The sequence below is a fragment of the Pseudorca crassidens genome, chromosome 1, assembly GCF_039906515.1.
Source record: "Pseudorca crassidens isolate mPseCra1 chromosome 1, mPseCra1.hap1, whole genome shotgun sequence".
NCBI lineage: Eukaryota > Metazoa > Chordata > Mammalia > Artiodactyla > Delphinidae > Pseudorca > Pseudorca crassidens.
In genome coordinates this window covers 4,031,003-4,053,247 of record NC_090296.1, presented here as the reverse complement: position 1 = coordinate 4,053,247, position 22,245 = coordinate 4,031,003, and the positions used below count along the sequence as shown (strand labels likewise).

Below are 22,245 nucleotides of genomic sequence, written 5' to 3'. Positions count from 1 at the left end.
CGCCTAGAGCCCGTGCTCTGCAACAAGAGGAGCCACTGCAATGAGAAGCCCACTCACCGCAATGAAGAGGAGACCCCGCTCGCCGCAACTAGAGAAAGCCCGCGCACAGCAACGAAGACCAAACACGGCCCCACCCACCCCCCAAAAAGAAAACCTTTGTGGTTTTAAACAGAGAACTGGGGCTTCCCTGGTGGCACAGTGGTTGAGAGTCCGCCTGCCGATGCAAGGGACACGGGTTCGTGCCCCAGTCCGGGAACATCCCACATGCCGTGGAGCGGCTGGGCCCGTGAGCCATGGCCGCTGAGCCTGCATATCCGGAGCCTGTGCTCCGCAACGGGAGAGGCCACAACAGTGAGAGGCCCACGTACCGCCAAAAAAAAAACAAAACAAAAAAAACACATTTAAACAGAGAACTGAATAATCAACCTTTCTTTCCTTGCTGTCTCTGAAATTAGATTATCAGTGTTTCTTTTTGGAGCATATCCCTTCCTGTCTTAAACCTTTATATGTTCCACTGTACTGCAGTTGTGTCACAGCGTGAATATTTTATTACTTCGCCCACTGGTGATGAATATTACAGGTATAGAAAGGCTGCGTGTTATTGAATTGTGAGAACTTTGCATAAACACTTCTTGAGCAATTTTGGTTTGCGTTTATTCAATAAATTTAGCAACTGGGAGAAGAACATCTGCAGGATCATTTAAATACTGAAAGTAGAAAATGTCAAGAAAGCTGTAAAAGCAGGGGCTTCCTACCACCACGGTCAGTCCACACCACACGCGGGGGCTGCACGGGTCACATACATGCACGCGTGGTGACGTGTCTGTTTCCCATGCGCCCAGTGCAAAGAGAGGCTTTACCCTCTTTCAACAGGTGAGGAAACCAAAGCTTGAGCAGGCTTCTCAGTCTCGGGTCCTGGTCTGAGTGAGAAGAGGGCCTGGTGAGGCTGTGCCCTGAGGCCACACTGCCTCTCTCTGTGCAAGAGCTGATTCTAGCTCTGTGTCCAGGGATCACGGTGCACTCCGAATCGGTGTGTCTCAGCCGAGAGGTGGTGATGGATCTGCGCAGTCTGCATCAGATCTAAGACTTCTAGACCTACGGTAGAAACAGATTCCCTCTGGTTTCCATGGCGTGATGCTGACAACGATCGCCTTCTGTGGCTCTCAGACTACGCTCCACGTGTGCAGACAGCGTGCAGATGTCAACACCATGGCACTCCACTAACTTGACCCCTGAAGCTGCTGTGCTAAGAAAAGGTGGAGGGTTAGAAACCCATGGACAGCTCAAGGTGGCCTGATTTTTGCCTTCTGCTCTCTAATCTACATATTAGCTTTTAGTATCTTTAGCCTTCTCTAGAGGTGAGCATTAAATTAACGTGGTAGGAAAAGAGGGTAGAAATTACAGTGTGAGGTTTTTGTTGTTGTGTGAAAGATAGAACTTTTTATCCATTAGAGTTGGCCAGTAATAAAACTGCCTGGTTCGAGGGTGGTCATCCTCCCAGGACATGAAAAGGGGACTTTTGCATTCAAAGCAAGTTGGTCTATGGCCCCTTGCAGGCCCCTGACTCAGCACCTGGGATTCGGTGAATGTGTAGGTGTTGCGGACGGGCTGTAGCTGACTGAACACTGTGCAGTGGGACTTCAACTTTAGGCGGAATCATTAGCTGTACTACAGCAGGTCACTCAGGAATCTCAGCTGACCGGGTGGATCAGTCAGAGTCCTTCCAGAGAAACAGAACCAGCAGGATGGAGACAGACAGAGAGAGACAGAAAGAGGGATGGATGGGTGGATGGATGGGTGGGCGGGTGGGTGGATTTTTGAGGAACTGTCTTATGCCTTGTGGAGTCAGACGGGGCAAATCTGAACTCCGTGAGGCAGGCTCAGACGCGGCCATCCACAGTGGAATTACTTCTTCCTCAGGGAAACCAGTTTTGCTCTTAGAAGACTTTTCAACTGATTGGTTGAGGCCCACCCACGTTCTCCTTTACTTAAAGTCAGCTGATCTAGATGTGACCACAGTTACTAAACGCCAACACAGTGACACTCAGATTGCTGTCTGGTTGAATAATGGGTACTCTAAGGTGTCACACGGGTACGTTTTATTTTTTTCAGCCATCGCCTTTAATCACAATCTGTTATATCTCCCTTCCCTGCCCCTCTGGTTCCAGCTGTCGCACCTAGTTTATCGCTTCAATCCCCAACTCAGAACCTCATCTGTCCCCACCTTCCCCTTGGGCAGCCTGGCCGGCGAGGGACCTAAAGCGGGAGAGGAGGGGCCGAGGGCCACAGCGCCTGTGCCTGATGTCCTGCGGCAGCCTGGCCTCTGCCCGGGCGGCGGCCCCTCCCAGGGGGCATCTGTGCTCTGGAGAGCGTTGGGCTTCCTGAAAGACCCTCCCTGAGGGGCAGCCGTCCCCCTTTGTGCCCCAGCCTCCAGCCCCTGCCCGGGCGAGCTGACCACTGCTCTCTCCCCCCTGACCCCCGCGGCCCTCACGTGCAGCCTCCGAGGTGGCCCGTGTGTGTGCTCCCCTCTAAGCGCCCTGTGCCACGATGTCACAGGCACTCGGGCAAGTCTCCCAGAGAGGCAGCACGGCGGTGCCCACAGACACCTCTGCCCCCGGGGACGCGGCCTGGATCCACCGTCCCCACCCTGGTCTCTGGGTGACTCTTGGAGCCCCCGATCACTGGCTTTGAGGGAGAGGATTGGGAAGCCCCCCCAGGAGTGCTGCGCCCCCCTAGGAGTGCCGCACCCCACAGAGGCCTTGGGCTCCTTTCTGACCCTGTCCTCTCCGCACTCCGCAGCCAGGGGTGACAGGGCTGGTTCTGCTGCCCCCATCCCCACGCCGCAGGCCCGGAGGAGACGGTGGCTGGGCTCCCAGTGTCCCCTTCTTCTGTTCTGTGGGCTTTGGGATCGGGGGGCCTGGGGACCAGCGGTGGAGGACACGCCCCTTCTACCTGACAACATCTGTCCCAGCCTGTGTTCACCGGTCACTGTGGTTTGGGAGGCCTCTTGCTGGGCCGTGTGCACACACCCCATTCACCGGTTCCAGACCTCCTCCTCCTCTCTTTACTTACGTCAGAGGAGCATTACTCATATTTCTATTAAAAGATTTCTTTCATTCCTTGTTTCTGGCTTTTAGTTACTCGTTCCAGCCATTCTTTGTTGCTCCCATTCCTGGACTGTCTGCGTCTGCTCCTCTCGCACGACGCAGAGAGCAAACATTTGATGCTCGGCGCTTCTAGAGCCCAGGACTTGGGGAGTGTGTGTTTTTCTTCATGGAAAATGGTGTTGCAGGAAGACAGGATAAAACAAAACGGGTGCCGTGGAGTTTTAGCTTGGTCTTTACAAGACTGTTATCCGAACAGCCAGGTTTGCTCTGAACCCTCCGTAGAGACCCTCGCTGTTGTAGTGGAGTCGGATTCTATCTTGTGGGTCAGGTGTTTTGATTCTGTGCTTCTGGGCTTGGAAGGACGGAGGGCTTTTTTTGATCACTAGAGTCGAGCTCTGTGACCGGCATATGGCGTGTTCAGAGATTCGGTGAGGTAACATATTTAAACTGACTCCGAAAGAAACATAGGTTATAAATTGGCGATAGTGAAAAACTAGACTTCTACATTTATATCAGGAACCTGTCAATATATGTTGTGCTTTATTCATATTAACCATACAGGCAGTAAAATGTACCTGTGCCCCAAAGAATTGTGGATTTTGTGTAGAAAACATCTGTTGTAAATAAAACACGCTGATTTTTATGAAATGGAGATTGACTGGAGCCTGGGGTGTGGGAGAGTGGTGAGGGACAGTACAGGGTGGAGAGCAGAGCAGAGGGCCATGAGGCATGCAAGGGAATCGTCCAGACTTTGTGTGTCCCGTCCAGTCCCTGGGCACACGGACCAGGCTGTCCCATGACATGATGACTCCTCTCCTTGCTAACATTGCGGCCCTTTCCCTGGAAACGATCCTCTAGCCACCCACCTGGGAGTTACTCTGTCTTGACTTGCCGCTCTCATCACTGTCACTGCAGAGGACTTTGGCAGGGAAGCTGTTCACGACCTCCGGTGTGAAGCGGCCTCTGCCATTTTCTCACCGTTTTCACTTCTTTGATCTCTGCTGTTTCTTTCGTAACCTCACCCTTTTCTTACTAGCGCTTTGAACTTTTCTCCTTGCTCTGCACTTACTGGATATAACAAAGGCCTTAGGTGTCATCCCTGCCCATCAGCATCTGTTGGCACTGGTTATCTGAAAGGTCAGGCAGGAACCTTGGTGGCTGGCTGTCCACGGCCGTGGGTCTAGCTGTGGCTTTGACCCAGGCTCTCAGGACCCACACCACTTCCGAATTTTGAGAATAAGGACGAGCCAGATAACCATTGGAAGCAGTTATCATTAGAATTCCTTAAGATTGTTTTAAATGTTCTCTGTAAATATTTTTAATGTCCTGGTTATAATTATAGGATATGTGGATTTTAGTTTGCAGTTAACATGTTTCGAACATTACCACCTTCCTCCAACCCTACGGGAGCAGAATTTGACCCAGAGGAAGACGAGCCAACGTTAGAAGCAGCCTGGCCTCACCTGCAGGTACTGGATTCTGGGGGTGCACCAGACACAGAAGGGCGGGGGTCAGCGTGGGGTCGGGGGGGTTCTCCGAAGCAGGAGCCCTGGGCCTGGGCCTCTCCAGCTGGTCGCAGATGGACCTCTGCACTTCGGTGTCATAGACCCTGCAGACCTGTACGTGTGAGAGAAGTATTTTAGCAAAAGAGAGAACATTTAATGGCTCTTTGTTTGGACGCTCGGCAGAAACTACAAAGTGACAGAATTGCCAGTATATTTTCAGTGCAAGTGACCGTGGGATTGAGGGCGGAGGTCTTATGCGAACATTCCTCAGTGTGTGTGCCCGCTGTGCGCCCCGAGGCCCATCTGCTTGGCTGACGCCTTTTTTCTAACACGTTTTTAAGGAGAAAGATCGATTGGGCAGGGCGCATGCCCCCCTGCCCCGAGCTAGATCGGGAGGTCTGGGTCAGCTGAAGGAGGGGAGATGGGGAGGTGAAAAACCTGGGAAGGAGCTCGTTGGAGAACAGACAGGAAAGGCCATCTCGGTAGCAGAACGTCCCCTCCCACAGTGTCATGTGTAACCATTCGTGAAGGGGGAGGAACGTCCCGGCCCCGGGTGACTGTGTCTGTGACCTGCCCACCTAACACTCCCAGCTTCCTGTCCACCTGGCTTTCTGCTGGGACACTTGGAGGTGACAGGCTGCAAACCCCACAGCCCGGCTTATGGCTGCTGTGCACTGTGGTCTCTGAGCATTGGTGACAACAGCCATGGAAATCATTTGTGGAAATGCCATTTAAGGATGTAGTCTGTGGTTCTTAGCTAATAACTAAAACAATTACCATCATCCGTTATAATTAAGCCATGTGATTTGACATAAATCCTTTAGACATGTGCCCTTTTTTTTAAGGCTGATACTTGCAGACAAAGATTCAACTCATGGTGTATTTTTAATCTCCATTTAATAAAATCCCATGTTATTTGACTCACTGTGGTTTTTCTTTCCTCCTAGCTTGTTTATGAATTTTTCTTAAGATTTTTAGAGTCTCCAGATTTCCAACCTAATATAGCGAAGAAATATATTGATCAGAAGTTTGTATTGCAGGTAAGGTGCAAGTTAGCTGAAACTACAAACGCTGTAATCCACCGTTAGAGAGAATACCGCATCACTGAGTGTCTTTTTCTTCTTGAAGCTTTTAGAGCTCTTTGACAGTGAAGATCCTCGCGAGAGAGATTTTCTTAAAACTACCCTTCACCGAATCTATGGAAAATTCTTAGGCTTAAGAGCTTACATCAGAAAACAGATAAATAATATATTTTATAGGTAAGTCAGTGTGGGGGTGACATTTCCCTTTTGCATGTGACGCTCCTGTTCACACTCGATGTCCCACCTCGTCGTTGGCTGTAGCAAAGTGGCTGGGCAGCAGGAGCGGCCGTTCCTGAGCAGCGGGCTCGTCGTTGGCAGGTGGGCCCCATCTATACCTCCGCTTCTGCGCTGGGCAGGGCCGCCTTCCCTCTGTGCCTGCTTCCCTCCTTCCGCCCGCCCCCCCCCACACACCCGGTGTTTGTTCCGGCTTTTACCGTTAGGCCCGGTCACCCTGAACGTGGTTCCTTCTGTGTGGATGAATCGCTCCCTCCAGAGCCAGCGGTTTCCTCGCACCTGTGTGGTGCTCGTTCGTCCCCGCTGAGTCTCAGTGAAAGAGGGAAGGAGTGAGGAGTGAAGTGGGGAATCTTTGGAGACTCCTGCCGTGCACTGCTGGAAGCAGTGGCTGAGGCAGCGCGGTGTTCAGCGGTCGCAGCCTCCCCAGGCCTGCAGGACCACAGAGGCCTGGCTCTGTTTTAGTGGGGAGGACCCTGCCCCAGGGCTCCTGGAGGAATGTTCTGACAGTCCAGCTCAGTGTTCAGCCTGACCCCGTGACCCCTCACACAGCCTCCCTGTCGCCACCCCTCTGAGTCACAGAGTCTTAACGCCCCTCCATCTGCCGGCTCCTATGCCGACACGCTCCTTGGACAAGCGGGTGTAGGTCCTGGGCGAGCCCTCGGGTGCCCCTCAGGCTCTGGGCTCCTTCCACACCAGGGCCTCGCAGCCTCGCCTGATCCTCCTGGAACGTTCTCACGTTCCCTTCCACCAGCCCTTCTCCTCACCCGCCCAGGCTTCCGGAGACATCCCTCTGCCAGGGAGGCTCGCAGCTTGGCGGACGGTCCGGCCTCCTGGGAGGGCAGGCATCGAGCCAGCGCTTATCTCACAGCCCCAGCCCCAGCTTCCTACCTGGCTTCTGGGGGCTCCAGGTGAACGTTGATGGATGAAACCGTCAGTGTGGTTTCTTCTCTGTCCCTGGAATGCTCACTGCACGAGCAGTTGACTCCATGAGTTTTTAGGGGACAGCTTACCCCACGTGCCCCGCACTCCAGGATGCCGCAGGCAGTGAGGAGTCCTGGCAGTGACGGGCGGCCAGCCCCTGCTGTCCCTCGCCCTGCCTGCCTGCGGTCGCGAGGTCCAGCGCCCTCCTTATCTTCGCACGTGATGTGGCCTTTGGGTGTCGGAACCTCCAGCTTGCATGTGGCTTCCCTTCAGACTCCCTCCAAGCTCCCCACAGCCCGTTTATATGCTGGAGCCCAGGCTGAACACACCGGCTTAGGTGGTGGCATCGTGTTTCCTAAATGTTATATTCCTATTTTGTATTTCTTGGTGTCGTGTTTCCTTTTTAACAAGACTGTTCCTTGGCCGACGTACTTATCTGTCAAAACGTAGCATACACTATTTAACCAACAGCAGACAGGTAGGATTTCAGTTCCAGTCTTTTAGGCTAAAATGGAAGCTCTGCCTGAAGGTTTCTTCCCTGCTCACATAGGTTCTGTGCAGAATCACCAGTCAGTGCCTGCCTCATACCTTAAGGAACCCCGACTTAGTAACTGAACTACCTAACTAGGCTGTTGTTCAGAAGTTACGGAGTGCAGCTCGACTCTCGCTGAGCACTCAGTGCTGGAGTGTGTGGTGTCCTCGTTTTGTTTTCGGGAGTCTTTTCTGTAAAAACCGTTCCTGATGCGTCCGATCAGGAGGAAGCAGGTCCTGTGGATCCCGCAGCCGGCCTGACTCTCCACCTTCAGCACCGCCCCCTCCTCATTCCATGTGAGAAAAATTGCAGATGATCTCGAGAGCTGTATTCCGCTCATCTGCGTCCCACGGGGTGTAGCTGCGGCTGGTTAGACAGTATTTCAGGCGTGTTTGGTAGACCTTCCTGGAAGTGTTAGTGTGAGGTTCCTACTTACTTCTGTGGGTTCTCACTCCAGTCAGCATCTTCACAGGTGCGTTAAGCGCAGCTCTGGGTGAGGGATCGTGCCTGCTTGGCACACAGTGGAGCCTGAAGGTTGGGTGGCAGGTGGAGCCCGGGCTTCAGTTCTCTCTGCTGCCGAACAAACCCCTGCGGCTTGGGAGCTTAAATCAGCGTTTGCCATTGCTCTCATTCTGTGACCTGCCGGGCGGGGCTCCGTGAACGTGAGCGGGCAGCCCCGGGACCGAGTTCTGCAGTGGCTGCCCGTGCTCCTCAGGGCTTGGCCGGGGCCTGGTGCGCACCGGCCTCGTCCCTTTGTACCGGTCAGAGCCACTTAGGGAATTGAGGACAGCCCAGCTTCAAGGGGGAGTGACTTCCACCTCTGCGTGTGCGGCACAGAACACGTCCTCCAGGAGGGAGAGGAATAGATGGCGAGACTGTCCTTCACAGGCAGGTTCCAGCTCAGTTTGGGGAGAGTCCTAGTTCCTTTTGGCTGAAAGAGGGAGGCATACTGTAGCCTGCTCTGCATGGGCCCTTAGGGCTTCCCTCCTGTTTTGCACCCCACTTTCTTGTTTCCCTCTGGAAAAGAAAGAAGGGGAGCTACACTTACATTCTCTTTCCTGTACCTACTCCAAATCTACAAAATAGTCGGGAATGAAGAATTTACCGATGAGAATATAGCAGTGTTGATCTAGGAAAACAAAATGGCTTTTGGCTAAAGGCTGCCCTTATTTAAATGTTAGTACTGCTGGAGACAGATCACAAGTGGTGCCCAGGGGCTCGGCCACCTCCACATGCCGAGCACCCAGGCTTCAGGAGCCTCGCCCACCTGCTGCCTGCACAGCCCTCCAGGTGGAAACAGAGGAAGAGGGACTGAAGTTGGGTGGTTGCACTATTACTTTGTACATCTAAACTGTCTTAAGTATTTCAAATAAAACAGGTGAAGTGAAGGGAGCCTCAGGTGGAGTTTCACAAACAAACTAAAGCACCTCCCCGTGGAGACGCCCAGGGAGGCTGGGGCTCCCGTGAGGCCGGCTTCCCACCTCAGGGCAGGGGCAGTGGCGGGGCCGGCGTGTCTGAGGCCGACACGGGTGCCCCACGCGCAGCGCAGCCTGTCCCCTGCTGCCCTTGATCTGACCAGCCGGGCTGCCGGGGTCCATCACGGGTACTTTCCCGCCTCGGCTCCGTGCTGTGGCCGCATTTGTTTCCGTGTCACAGTGTTTTGCTGCTCACTGGTTCTGACCCCGGTCCCTGTGGTCTCAACTCCAATCTGTCTAAGCTGGTGTCTGAGCCTCCGTGTGCCTGCCTTGCCCGCCCGTCGCCCACCTTTGTTCTAGCCAAACGGGCTCTCTCCTCGCTCCGTGCCCCCCCTTTGAAAGATCTGTCAAAAACCAGAGACGTTAGACCCGCTCCTCAGGAGTACGTCACACGTTGTGGGCGTTTGACCTGTTCTGGACCTTAAGGTCACTCTTCCGTTTGTTTCAAACAGGGACAGTGAAAAATTTTAATCATCACAAACACTGATTTTCGGCCTAGAGCTGGCTCTAAACTAGTAGTTTTTGTCTGATAGGCAGGAACCTTTCTCAGACCCCAGACACCTCTCGCTTCAGGCGGAATTCGCTGTGTGTTGGTTTAGCCTGACGCCAGGTGACGCCTCTCACTTCAGGCGGAATTCGCTGTGTGTTGGTTTAGCCTGACGCCAGGTGCGCCAGGCTGTGGGGCAGGAGCAGCTTGTTTCTGAGGAGTCCTTGGAGAGAGAAGATGCTTTCCTGCTTCCTGTCCCTGTTCCCTCTCCCTGGGCCCAGTTTATTCAGCAGTCGTGTTTCAAGCACCGGTCAGATACCAGGCTCGGCCCTATAGCACCAGGGGCGACACGGTAACGATAAGTTGTCGTCCCCATCCTCAGGCTGGCACAGGGTGCAGGAGCTGCTGGGAGCCCCAGGGAGCGTGCGCGGGGGCCCCAGGGAGTGCTTTCTTGGGGCAGGTGAGTCGGGCTACTCAGATGGGTGTTTCAGAAGACGGCACTTGAAGCAGCACAGGGAAAGTGTGACGTGTCAGTGAGGAAGTAGGGGAGACGACCCCAGTGGTGAGGAAGTAACTTGTACCCTTTGCAGAGACTGTGCTAAATATTGGAGGCTTTAAATTGAGTAAGATGTCAACTTAGGCTGAAATGCAGCAAAAAATAAAATGGATTAAGTGATGGATAGAGATGTATGTGTGATAAAGCAAACAGCAAGTTGTTCGCTGTCAAATCTGGGTGGTTGAAATACAGGTGATCACTGTAAACATCTTTTCACTTTATGTCTGAAACTTTCAAAATGAAACGTTAGGGAGACATTTGAGCAAGCCCATGCCCTCTGCCCTCCAAGTGTCTGCATGTCCAGGCTTTGCGGAGTCTCTCTGGTAACACTTAGCAGAGCCCCCGGAACGGTTTTCACAAATAGATTTGCTTATTGTTGCCTGGCTACGTGGTTTTCTTCCTAAAAGCATTGTTTTCGTATTCAGAGGATTTTAGTCTTTTCCAGCCATTATTTCAGTGTCTAATTCTAAATGACAAATTGCTTTTTCTAGATTTATTTATGAAACAGAGCATCACAATGGCATAGCAGAATTACTGGAAATACTGGGAAGGTAAGTTGTCTCTTTGTTGTCGGTAGCGAAAGGCCTTAGATGGGATTTATGCCGAAATGATCCAGTTCATTGCATTCCACAGCCCCCTCCCCAAGGCAAGGCAATTTAAACCGTTCTCTAAAAGGACGTAAAGAAGCCTCACTTAATGGCCGGGGCTGGTGAGCTCTTGGATCAGAACTGAATGACACTAAATGACAAACCTCTCCCATCCCTATGGTTCCACACGTAGATTCTGTTTCATGTACCTCAGGAGCATCGCTATGGGAACACAATTTCAATTATTTCCTCAAGAGCAGTGTTAAAAATAGTCACATTAAGAAGGTTTATATTTGACACTTAGAAGAAAAATAGGTCATTTATTATACATTTGGGGTATCGAGTAAATGCTAACGTGTCGCTTTGATTTTATAAATTTTTCATATGTATACTTATAAAATAATTAACATTTCAAAATTTCATCGTCTTAATCCAGGTAGAGTTCTTGCTTGCTACCTTTTTTTTTTTTTTTTTTAATCAATGACCTATAGGTTTTCTGTCAGACCTCCTAACTCACTGATTCCCAGACAGAGTTCCTCAGGGTTCCACGGCTGAATAAGCTTGGAAGTGCTTCTTCCGCAGCACCTTACTTGGGGATTCAGTGTATGTTAGCAGCTAAAGGTTTTGAGGAGTCCTGCAGGGGAGAAGCTGTACTCGTGCTTCATCTAGCGATTCCCAGAACTATCTGAACACAGTAAGCTTTTCAAAGGAACACTGTTGTCATCTGGTAGATCTATGGTCCAGCCCTTCTGAAAACAACTCTCCTCGCTGTTTCAGATATAATGTAAAACAAATGACGGTCCTCGTGGAGAACTCTACACTGACATATTCCTGGGATTCTCTCTCCCAGCAGAGTGTAGTGAGTGCTTGAGTCGGTGCCCTTACTAGCTGTCCGGCCTTACTTAACCACTCTCGCCTCCCGTTTCCTTATCTATAAAATGGCAATATACTCATATTCACGTCTGAGGTTGTTGCAGGGCTGGGGTGAACTGAGTAAAGTGTCCAGAGAGCCTGCCACACCGCACGCAAGGGCCTCAGAGGTCCTCTCTTGTTCCCTCATTTGAACGCACACACCATCCTGGAGGCCACTTCAGGTTAACCCTGCCTGCAGCTCCCATGTGCCCCAGGCTCATGAAGGAGGGACCAATTTAGAAATCGCTTGAACTGCTTCGACAGCTCGCAGGAACTTATACCGCGTTATAATGCCAAATAGATAAAATACTTGATGTCACAAACAAAAGCTTCAGCTTGGAGGTTGAGAGCAGGGGACCCCCTTTCCTTGCGGAAGGGGACAGCTTTCTCGTTGATTTTGAAACAATGCCAGTTTGCACACTCAGACCCTGTTCTGCCAGCACTCGCGTGAGGCAGGGTCTCTCTGGGAAAGTGTGAATTCCTGAAGATGGTGAAGGCCGGAGGAACGTGCCGGTGTTCCACCCGAGCTACTACCCGGTCTTCATGCCCTGCCTAAGGAAGGAGGTTTTGCCCCCAGAGACCCCTGCTCTTCTGGGTAGCTCCCTGTACACTCAGAATTTTTAAATTGTCCTGTAGTTACAAGATAAAAGTGACGGTGCTTCCCTGAAGGTGTTTAATGATCTTTTAATTTCTGCTACTCTCCTCCCTCCTTTTTTCCGGCACACATGGTTGGCTTGCTGGTTTTCATGCTGAAAACAAAAACTGAAAGAAAAACAGAAAGATTATGTTTTTCAATCTGGAACTTGTAAATATTCAAACTTTGGATAAATTCTGTTTTCACAGTATAATTAATGGATTTGCCTTACCACTGAAAGAAGAGCACAAGATTTTCTTATTGAAGGTGTTATTACCTTTGCACAAAGTGAAGTCTCTGAGCGTCTACCATCCTCAGGTAAGGGCTCCTCCGTGACGTTGGTGGGCCCGGAGCTCGTCCGTCTCTGCTTGGACATCAGTGAACTCGGGATACTGAGCCCCAGCCTCTAACTGGGAGTGTTTTGTCTCGTATATCACAGCGTTGACTTGGGTGTCAGGGTGCTGGTGATGAGCGAAAGGATAAGGGAGTAAAGAGAGATTGCTTTTGAGAAAATCAGAAAAACCTCAGGAAAGGAGAATTTCAAAATTGGTTGTAAGCACTGAGAAGGGAGTGGCTCACGCGAGGAAGGGGTCAAGGAAGACCTCTCCGGAAGGCTTCCTGTGGTGGGATTGAAACCTAGCACCTCAAAGACAACGCCTCTCTGTCCACGGCCAGTAAAATGGCTTAAGAAAAAGTGGTTTGGGGACTTCCTGGCGGTCCAGTGGTTAGGGCTCCGTGCTTCCACTGCAGGGGGCATGGGTTCGATCCCTGGTCAGGGAGCTAAGATCCTGCATCCTGTGCAGCATGGCCAAAAAAAAGTATATATTTCTAAAAAGAAAGAAAGAAAAGGGTTTTTTTAAAAAACTGTGGGGTTTTTATAACTTTGAAAACTGAAAACCTGATCCATGAGTGGTTTCTATCTGGTTGGTCAGCTGCATTTCCCCAGGAAGTCTATGTTTTCCTTCACTCTTCCTATTCTAAGTTCCGTGCAGACAGAATGTAAGCTACACTGACTGCAGCGCAGAAGGTTCTGGGGAGACGCCCGCCGTCACTGTGGGTGCAGGGTGGGTGGTCCCCACGTCTGGGTCCAAGGACCAAGAACCCCCATTCTGCGGGACCTCCCTCGGGGAGTTTGCCTCATGGCATCAGAAGGTGTATCCTTAGACGGTTCTAATGACACTGGCTTCCTGGGAAATCTTTCACTTAGAGTTTTTTCCTCTGATTCCTATTGCCTGGTAATATCTTTACATCCAGCCAGTTTGTTACCGTGTTAGTTGTCCTGTATTAGAAATTAATAGTTTAGGAATTTAAGATGGAAACAGATTTTAATTTGCTTTTTCCCAGCAGTTAGATTACTTGTCCATTACAGTCTCCAAAAAGGGCACCAGAAAACTCCCACCAAACCTGGCCTGGCTTGTCGGTGTTGGTTTAAAAGACTGTCTCCTGGTTTATTTTAGTTTTCTGATGTTCCTTTTGCAGTTGATCTGTGTTGCACACTGATCCTGGGGTCCCTCCCTCAGAGCCCCTCCCAGAGCCTCCAGCGGGGCCACTGGACGGAGCCTGTGTCCACCCAGGAGAAGGGCTGTGGGGGACATTGCGGGCAGGGGACAGCACTGATCACATCCAGCCCTGTCTCCCCACAGGAAGATGTCTAACGGTGGTACAGCATTTCCATGTTAAAATGGAATATTAATACTTTTTCTCCTCTTACTGTAGCTGGCATACTGTGTAGTGCAGTTTTTAGAAAAGGACAGCACCCTCACTGAACCGGTAAGTACACCCTCTCTGGTCAGGGCCTTGTGATATAGTGTGTGTCTCTTAAGTGTCGGTATCGCAGTCTGGCTGCTTCCCCAAGACAGCTTCTTCATCTTAAGTTATAACACTAGTGAACACAAACTGATTTCATTCCTGTGTTACAAGTTTTCAAACTGTAGTGATTTTAATTACAAGTTCCCTTGTCGAAGTGATTGTTCCTGTAAGAAGATGGCCGTCTTCTCCCTCATTGCGTTTTACTCTGAACGGCGTCCTGCTAAGTCATGTGCGGTTTAATACTCCCACGTCGCTTGGTTGAACAGCATAGGTCACTGACTTCAGCCAGAGGCATTGTAGCAAGGGTTCAACATGCTTATTTATACTAAAGAGATTTTACTGTCTTGAAAATTCTTTCCAAGTTATGGTGTCACTGTTTTATGGTCATTGGATCATAAATGAACATTAGATTGCTACTGGTCAGTGTTTAGATTTCTAAGTTTCTTGGCATTTTATCTTTATTAAAAATAAAAAGGCTATTGTAACCAAGATTCACAAAGTCTGGTGTGTCAGGTGCCAGTTGAAGCATATGAATACACTTTTTTATCAGCTTTACTGAGATGTAATTCACATGCCATACAGCTCACCCACTTAAAATGTATGATTCATATGGTAGACCTAGGTTTTATATTTCTTGTGGACCCAATCAGGAATTAGGATATAGCCTAGAATATAGTCCTATACACATAATATATCCTTAGAAAATACTTAGTAGTAATTTGATAATTATTAGCATCATGATTTAAATTAGTAGATATAGTACAGGAACAAATTTTGTTCTGCATGTGACCTGCTTTTCATATGATGGTGTACAATTGCTTTTGTTTACTTCTCACCAACCATCTTGCACCTTGCAATTTGGAGTTTTAGTCCTCAGCATTAAAATGTTTTTGGTGTTTCTTCCTGTTCCAGGACAAAAATCAGAAAAATCAAAGGTATTTGTTTAATAACTTGCTGTACTTAAAAAAAAAAAGTATGATTCAATGGTTTTTGATATATTAGGTTATTAATTTTTTCAATTGTGGTAAAATATACTATATAACAAAATTTTCTGTTGTAAGTGTACCGTTCAGTGGCATTAGTTACATTCACACTGTTGTGCACCTGTCACCACTGTCTCTAAAACTTTATCATTGCCCCAAACAGAAACTCTGTCTTCATTAAATAGTAACTCCCCACTTACCCTCCACCCTCCCCCTGATAACCTCGAGTCTACTTTCTGTGAATTTGACTGCTCTAGATACCTTACGTAAGTGGAGTCATACAGGATTTGTCCTTCTGTAACTGGCTTATTTCACTCAGCGTAATTTGCTCAAGGTTCACCTATATTGTTGCGTGTGCCAGAAATTCACTCCTTGTTGTGGCTGAATAGTATTCCACTGTATGGCTAGACCACATTTTGTTTATTCATTTATCTATCAATGGAAGTTTGAGTTGTTTCCACATTTTGGCTGTTGTGAATAATACTACTATGAACATGTGTGTGCAGATCCCTGCTTTCAGTCACTTTGGGTATATACCCAGTAGTGGGATTGCTGAATCATATGGTAATTCTGTGTGGTTAGCTTTTTGAGGAAATGGCATACCATTTTCCACAGCAGCTGCACCATTTTGCATTCCCATCCGCGGTACACAAGGCTTCCAGTTAATCCACATCCTCGCCAACACTTGTTATTTTCCATTCTTTTTTATTATAACCATCCTAGTGAGCGTTTTTTGATTTGCATTTCCCCAATGACTAGTGACCTTGGGCATCTTTACACATGTGTGTTGGCCATTTGTGTTTCTTCTTTGGAGAAATATCTTTAAATTCATTGCCCATTTTTTAATTGGGTTGTTTTTACTATTGAGTAACAAAGCAAGAAGTATTAGATGCTAGTTTAAACATTTGAACATTCTTTTAAAAGTCACTATTGGACCAGAAAAGGTAAATATTGTAATTCCTGAGTCTTTCCTGTCCCTTTAGTGGTCTTTCACAGGTTTCTTGTGAAATTTTAATTTTTATAGTTAAAAAAAATAGAAATTCTTAATACTGTATTCTTGAATTAAACTGCTTCTGATCTCTCCTTTCTTTTTAAGCTTTTAAATTCTATGTGTAGCCTCCCCCATCGCACCCCAAAATTCAGGAAAAGCCCCTGGTCATATCCCTCAGCTGCTGCCTGTGGAGGTGATGGAGGCTGCCCTGCTCTGCAGCCCCTTTCAGAGTGACCCATCCCCGTACCCCATCCCTGGGGTCTCCTCGCGCCTCTGCCTCAACTCTGTCCAACATTCTGGAAGCCCCCAAGAAAATGTACCAAATCTTATCAGACTTCAGTATCACACAAAGTATTTACTCCAACTTAGGGTGAGGATGTGTTATTTTATGCTCCTACTAAACTGAAGACATGTTCAGATAGGGAAAGAAAAATGAGATGGCACTGATAATTTAAAAAGCCCTCTTTAATATTTTTCTTCAGTGGTGACACATCCTTATTCCTATCTGTGTTTGATGGTCTTCTCCAAACTGAAGTACCATGTGAAGAAACCCTAACACATACCCTGCCCTTTTCCGATTTCAAAAATAAGGAGAGAAAGAGTGTGCGGTTTTCTGCGATGATTTCTCTTGGTGCATGTTTCTCATACTCTCTAGTGGCGAAAGAATTCACCGAGTGTTACCCCACATTTCTCACGGCCTAAGGGTCCCCCCCCCCGAGCCCACTCCCTGCAGGTCCCGGTCCCCCGGCCCCGTCTGTCAGAGCCTGGTCCTAATCCTGCTCCAGCAAGACTCAGTGTGCGCATCCCACCCTCTTCTGTCTTCCACCTGAAAGTAATGTGAAAGCCGATAAAGTTTATAAATTCCCACGAATAACGCTAATACAGCTTCGCAGGAGTGAGGGCTTTTAACTGCGCTTGGCTACAAGGCAGGAGAGGATGTGCTGGCTTCGGTGGGGTCCTTCCGTCTTCAATGGTAGATAGAAAACCCTGACTCGGCACGAGCACAAAGCTACCTCAAGCCCCCTACGCCCAGTCCCCAATATTTCCACCCAGAACCACTTCATCTCTTGATCTCCTGCAGCAGAGGTAACATAATTGCTCTCTGGATTACAGAAGGCAGATGAATTTTCTGCACGTTAAAAATGTTCAGAGCCTCGCCTCAGTAAATTCCTTCCTTTGAAACTTCATGTATTATGACAACACAAAGCCCGTTTTGTCTTACTTCAGCATCGAAGGCATGTAGGTAATTAGATGAAGGTGTAAACTCTCACGAAGGTGCTGGGAAGGGCAGTCGGCACACGCGTGCGTCTCGTGGTCCTGCACCTGTGGCACCCCGAAGTCTGTGTGTGTCCAGGCTCAGGAATTTTTAAAGTCTGATCCGTTTAAAAGACGTTTGTTGCTCCTGTCTGTAACCTGTAACTACTATTTTTATTTGTAAACGTTGTACAGTGCCCAAGAGCTTTCTGGGCACGTCGAACACTTTTCCACCCACCTGTCTCTTGAGGCTGATTGAGTTTTACTCTGTGGCCTTTTTCCCTGGTGTTGCAGGACAGGAGAGGGGCTCCTTGGGACGCCAGGCTCGCCTGCCTTCCCTAGCCACCCCCTCCCCCCCGCCCCGGGAGCAGGCCGCCCATTGGGTTCCCCAGGAAGGCTCAATCCTGAAGTGCGCCCAGCCGCAAGCAGCCATTGTTGGCTCAGAGTAGCTTTCCCCGAGCGGACTCCCGCTCTGCAAGATGCAGGCACCCTCGGAAGCAGCTGAAACGTTGGGCATTGGCCATGGGTCATTCCAAATAGTGTGAAAAGCAAGCCCAGCCTACACCTCTGATTCCAGAAATAATACCTTTTCCAGAGACATCAAACAGCTAAATCAATTGTGTTCTGTAGTTCACAGCTTAATGTATTTCTCCTAATAAAATTCCATTTGCCAAATGACGAGGAATGGTGGATTTGTGACGTGATTTGCATCTGCTGTGTTCTTAAAAGTGATGCCAATACACAGTGTCTAGTAGGTACCCAAACACCTGTTAAATGGTTTTGAGCAAAAAGTAGGAAAATCATTAAATGATGCATTTTAAAAAATAATCTCTATTTTTTTTAATTAATTAATTTATTTTTTGGCTGTGTTGGGTCTTCGTTGCTGCTCGTGGGCTTTCTCTAGTCACGCTGAGCGGAGGCTACTCTGCGTTGCGGTGCGCAGGCTTCTCATGGCGGTGGCTTCTCTTGTTGCAGAGCACAGGCTCTAGGCACGTGGACTTCAGTAGTTGCAGCACGCGGGCTCAGTAGTTGTGGCTCGCGGGCTCTAGAGCGCAGGCTCAGTAGCTGTGGCACACGGGCTTAGTTGCTCCACGGCATGTGGGATCTTCCCGGACCAGGGCTCGAACCCGTGTCCCCTGCTTTGGCAGGCGGATTCTTAACCACTGCGCCACCAGGGAAGTCCAATAATCTCTCTTTAAAGACAGTCATGTCATAAATTTTTACGTCAGACTTCAAAACTAGGAGCACTTTTAGAGTAAATTTTGGAGTTTTATAAAGTGTAAAAATATAAAAGATTATCCAGGAGCCTGAAGGTCAAAAGCATAAGATAGAATCGTCCTAAACGAATGTTGTTGAAAAGCCCCTTGTTTTTAACCGCAGTGAGGACTCACAGGCTGGCCTGTGAGCACAGCTGGCATGATCTGCAGAGCCAGAAATGACTAGTGCATGGAAACCACCACCAATCTGGAAGCATGAGCATTTGCAGTGATGTTCACAGCAGTCCTGAGGCCGGGGGCCGGGATGACGGGTCCAGAGATCGCTGTGATAAGGCTAAACAGCTGCTTTAAGTAACCGGTTGCAGTTGTACAGTTAGGTGTGCAAGTATGTGTGTGTGCTTTACATATACGAACAAAGTGTTTTGGATCACTGTACTATTTTAGGTAGCTAAACTCTCAGGGGTATTGTTAATCTGCATTCCAAATCTGATATTTTGGGTGAAGAACCTTTACTGGTAGGAAGTTTGGGAACTGCAGGAACACGATAACAGAAAGGTTGCCCGGCAGAAGCTGCCTGTCTGATGGGCAGGGAACACAGTGCCCAGCACTCACCAACCGGGAGGCTGCTGCCGCCCGACGAGACGTGCCTCGCAGGGAGCAGCTTCATGGGCCTGCTCCGGGTGGGGCCCCAGCCAAGGCCAGGCTGCCGCCCATTCGCTGCGGCCAGCAACTTCTCAGGCACGTGCGTGGGTCTAGTAATAAAGTCTTCTCAGCAGCCCCAGGGCGAGGGTCTTCGTGCCCCCAGACTTTGATGAGGGCTGTGGGGCACCGAGGGGTGGGCACCCGCCCGTGGCCACACACAGAGGGCTTGCTAGCATCAGTGCTTGACATCTCTCTTTCCGATGTGTTTTAGCATGACTGAAAACACTGTGTACGCACACTGTGTATGTATGTCTGTGTACAAATATATATGAACAGTCAGTTAATTTGAGAGAGAAGCCAATTGTGCCTCTGTGTATATGTCTCCACACTAAGATATATATATGAATTCACATGCTCTGTGTTTCTCCACTGGTCTTGTTCTCTCTGAACTCTCCTACCTGCCTCTTTTTTTTTTTTTAAGGATCTGACTCTTACTGAGATGGTAGTTAATCAGAGTGGTTCACATAAATTAAAACTGTGATTCTGAAGTATATAAAATTAGACCTACCTCTCTAATTATAAAAAACCTACATTCTAGTTTACTGAATCACTGTTCCTTCTGCAAGGAAAAAAGCGCCACCTTGTCTTGTGGCTTTGCAGAGGGGGCGCCTTACTGAGGAAACAGGGCGTCACACTGTGTTGTCTCTTCCGTAGGTGGTGATGGCACTCCTCAAGTACTGGCCAAAGACTCACAGCCCAAAAGAAGTCATGTTCCTAAATGAACTAGAGGAGATTCTAGACGTCATTGAACCATCAGAGTTTGTGAAGATCATGGAGCCTCTCTTCCGGCAGTTAGCCAAGTGTGTCTCCAGTCCCCACTTTCAGGTATGCGGCCCGGAGACGGTGGGCTCGTGTCACTTCCCTTTGGAGCTGGTAGGTCGCGGTGTGGAGCTGGTCATGTTTTGCTTCTCGGGTAATTTGAAGGTAATATTCAAGCTTTTGCTTCAGTGAATTTCAGAGTAAGATCCTGAGACTTCAGCTCTACAAAATACACTCTAGCACCTCGTCCCCCCTCGTCACTGAAAACGTGTTTCTCCATAAGAGTAATTAAAGACAGCTTCTCTGTAAACGACCTCTGGCTCTCGGTTCACTGGGTTCCCAAACGCACACAACCTTATTCTCCACAACTTGAGCGGTCGATGCTCACGGAGAAGATAAAACTGTTTAGCTTTGCGTTCCCTCCCTCCATGAGCTCTTCATTTCTGACATATATGAGTTTGCGTCCCTTTACGCTTTAAAAAACAGTAATGGTTCTGATTCTTGTACCTTCCACATTCCTGTGTGAGAGGTGCCTCGGTCATGCCACTTCCCACTTTTCCTGATTTCCTCCTCACACCTTCCAAGCCCCTTTCAAAGGTCATCATCCCCAGTGGCTTTTCCAGCCTGTCTGCCTTCTTTTAACATATTGGGGACCCCATCCTTTTGTATCGTTGAGACGGTATTTGTTGTGAACTCATCGTGAACAGGGTAGAAATCTAGGCACAAAAGGAGCAAAGCCTCACAGTCACCAGGGAGTCGGCAGCCCAGCGGGAGAGGGGAGATGTGTCCGCACAGCTGACATCCATGTCTGCGTTGCCGGCGGTTTCAGAACTGGCCGCCTCGGTGGCCTCCGCCCCTCCCGTGTTCCCTTGCTGCCCTCCCTGCTGTCATCTCACATCCCCTCCCTCAAGTGCCTCTGCAGGGACAGGCTCCGCCACCACCCATTTTAAGCGGAAGCCATGTTTCCGCACACATGCCAGCACTCCCTCCCGTCCCCTGCTGCTGTTCGCCACACGACTTAACACTTCTAGCAAGTCAGACAATTCGCCCATCGTTTGTTTACCCCCATAGAACGTAAGCTCCACGAAAGCAAGGATTTCTGCCTCACCTGGTTCACTGCAGAATCCTCAGTGCCAGACGGCACTGCCCGTGGTGTAGACGCGTAATAGATGGGCGGTGGATGGCTGACGGATAGGTAAAATGAACTCGTTTGACTTGTCTCCTCGGCATCTAGCCCATGTCTAGCCGAAATGTTCACTGAACTCATGAAAAAATGAGTGACAGTGATCTTGACAGACAGGAAATCATCTGCCTCTCTGTTGAAGGCTCTTCAGGATTACCGTCTGTAGAGTATTTTAATTTGTAGAAATAATAATTTTCCAATCCAGTATAATTCATTTTGCTATTTACATATGTAATAGAGCACTTTGATCATCAAAAACAGCAGTCACGCCCTCCGTCTTTCAGGTGGCAGAGCGAGCGCTGTATTACTGGAATAACGAGTACATCATGAGTCTCATCAGTGACAATGCAGCCAAGATCCTGCCCATCATGTTTCCATCCTTGTACCGCAACTCAAAGACCCACTGGAACAAGTAAGAGAGAGCTGGCTGCCGTCAGATCCGGCCATTTTTAAAGTTTGCATATTTTGCTGATACTTCAATTGTGATTGAATCCAAGTCTGACTATCAGTTAAAACACAAGACGCTGACTTCTTTGTGGGCTGTGTCTTGGCCTTCCGTTCACGTCCTTATCCCCGTGCCGAGCCCACGTAGGGCGTATTGCCTCACTCCCCACCCCCCATCTCATCCCGGGTGGGGTCGGGAGCAGCATCTCCCGGGCCGCCTCTTAAGTTCCCTCCGGAACAGTTAAAGCTTGTCACAACCTCAGGACTCAGTCCCTGCAGGGACACAGTGGCCACCCCACACGCGGGGGCCCCAGAGCCCTGCTGGCACTCACCCTGGGGAGCCAGAGAGAAGAGCAGGTAACCTAAACACCACTAGGACTCTTGACATCTGCCCCTGCTTCTCTCCTTTGTTCTCTCACTTGCTGAGGATGAACAGACTGATTTACTCAGTGGTCATCTCCCGAGACCTTAGCAGTCAGTATGGATGCCATGTCATTTTCTCTGCTGAACTGGTACTTGTGAAATGTGGGCCATTGAAATGGGCTGATAAGTCGGGAGAGGAAACAGTCTGTGGTGGAGGAGGGAAGGGAGACAGATCAAAAGAGATGAAGCATTCTGAGTTTCAACACGAAGCTTTCGTTACAGGACGATACATGGCTTGATATACAACGCGCTGAAACTCTTCATGGAGATGAACCAAAAACTATTTGATGACTGCACCCAGCAGTTTAAAGCAGAGAAACTGAAGTAAGTTGCTCCTTTCAGAAGTTATTCTTTCAAGGATTTTTTTTTCCTTAATTCTAAAAAACCTCTCCCATTAGTTTGTCCTAAAAAGGTATTCTTCACTTTAAAGCAAAATCAGCCCTTTTGT

General features: G+C 49.1%; 1 protein-coding gene across 10 annotated transcripts in view; it reads left to right on the top strand.

The window, feature by feature from the left end:
- Nucleotides 1-22,245, top strand: part of PPP2R5C (protein phosphatase 2 regulatory subunit B'gamma) — a 130,070-nt gene that overhangs the window by 92,505 nt on the left and 15,320 nt on the right. For all 10 annotated transcript variants that reach the window (XM_067725352.1, XM_067725311.1, XM_067725302.1 and 7 more), the window contains 9 exons: nucleotides 4,466-4,576; nucleotides 5,560-5,652; nucleotides 5,741-5,871; nucleotides 10,391-10,450; nucleotides 12,242-12,350; nucleotides 13,749-13,802; nucleotides 19,643-19,813; nucleotides 21,215-21,342; nucleotides 22,020-22,121. In XM_067725352.1, coding sequence (XP_067581453.1) covers nucleotides 4,466-4,576; nucleotides 5,560-5,652; nucleotides 5,741-5,871; nucleotides 10,391-10,450; nucleotides 12,242-12,350; nucleotides 13,749-13,802; nucleotides 19,643-19,813; nucleotides 21,215-21,342; nucleotides 22,020-22,121 — 959 coding nt within the window. The remainder of the gene's footprint in view (nucleotides 1-4,465; nucleotides 4,577-5,559; nucleotides 5,653-5,740; nucleotides 5,872-10,390; nucleotides 10,451-12,241; nucleotides 12,351-13,748; nucleotides 13,803-19,642; nucleotides 19,814-21,214; nucleotides 21,343-22,019; nucleotides 22,122-22,245) is intronic.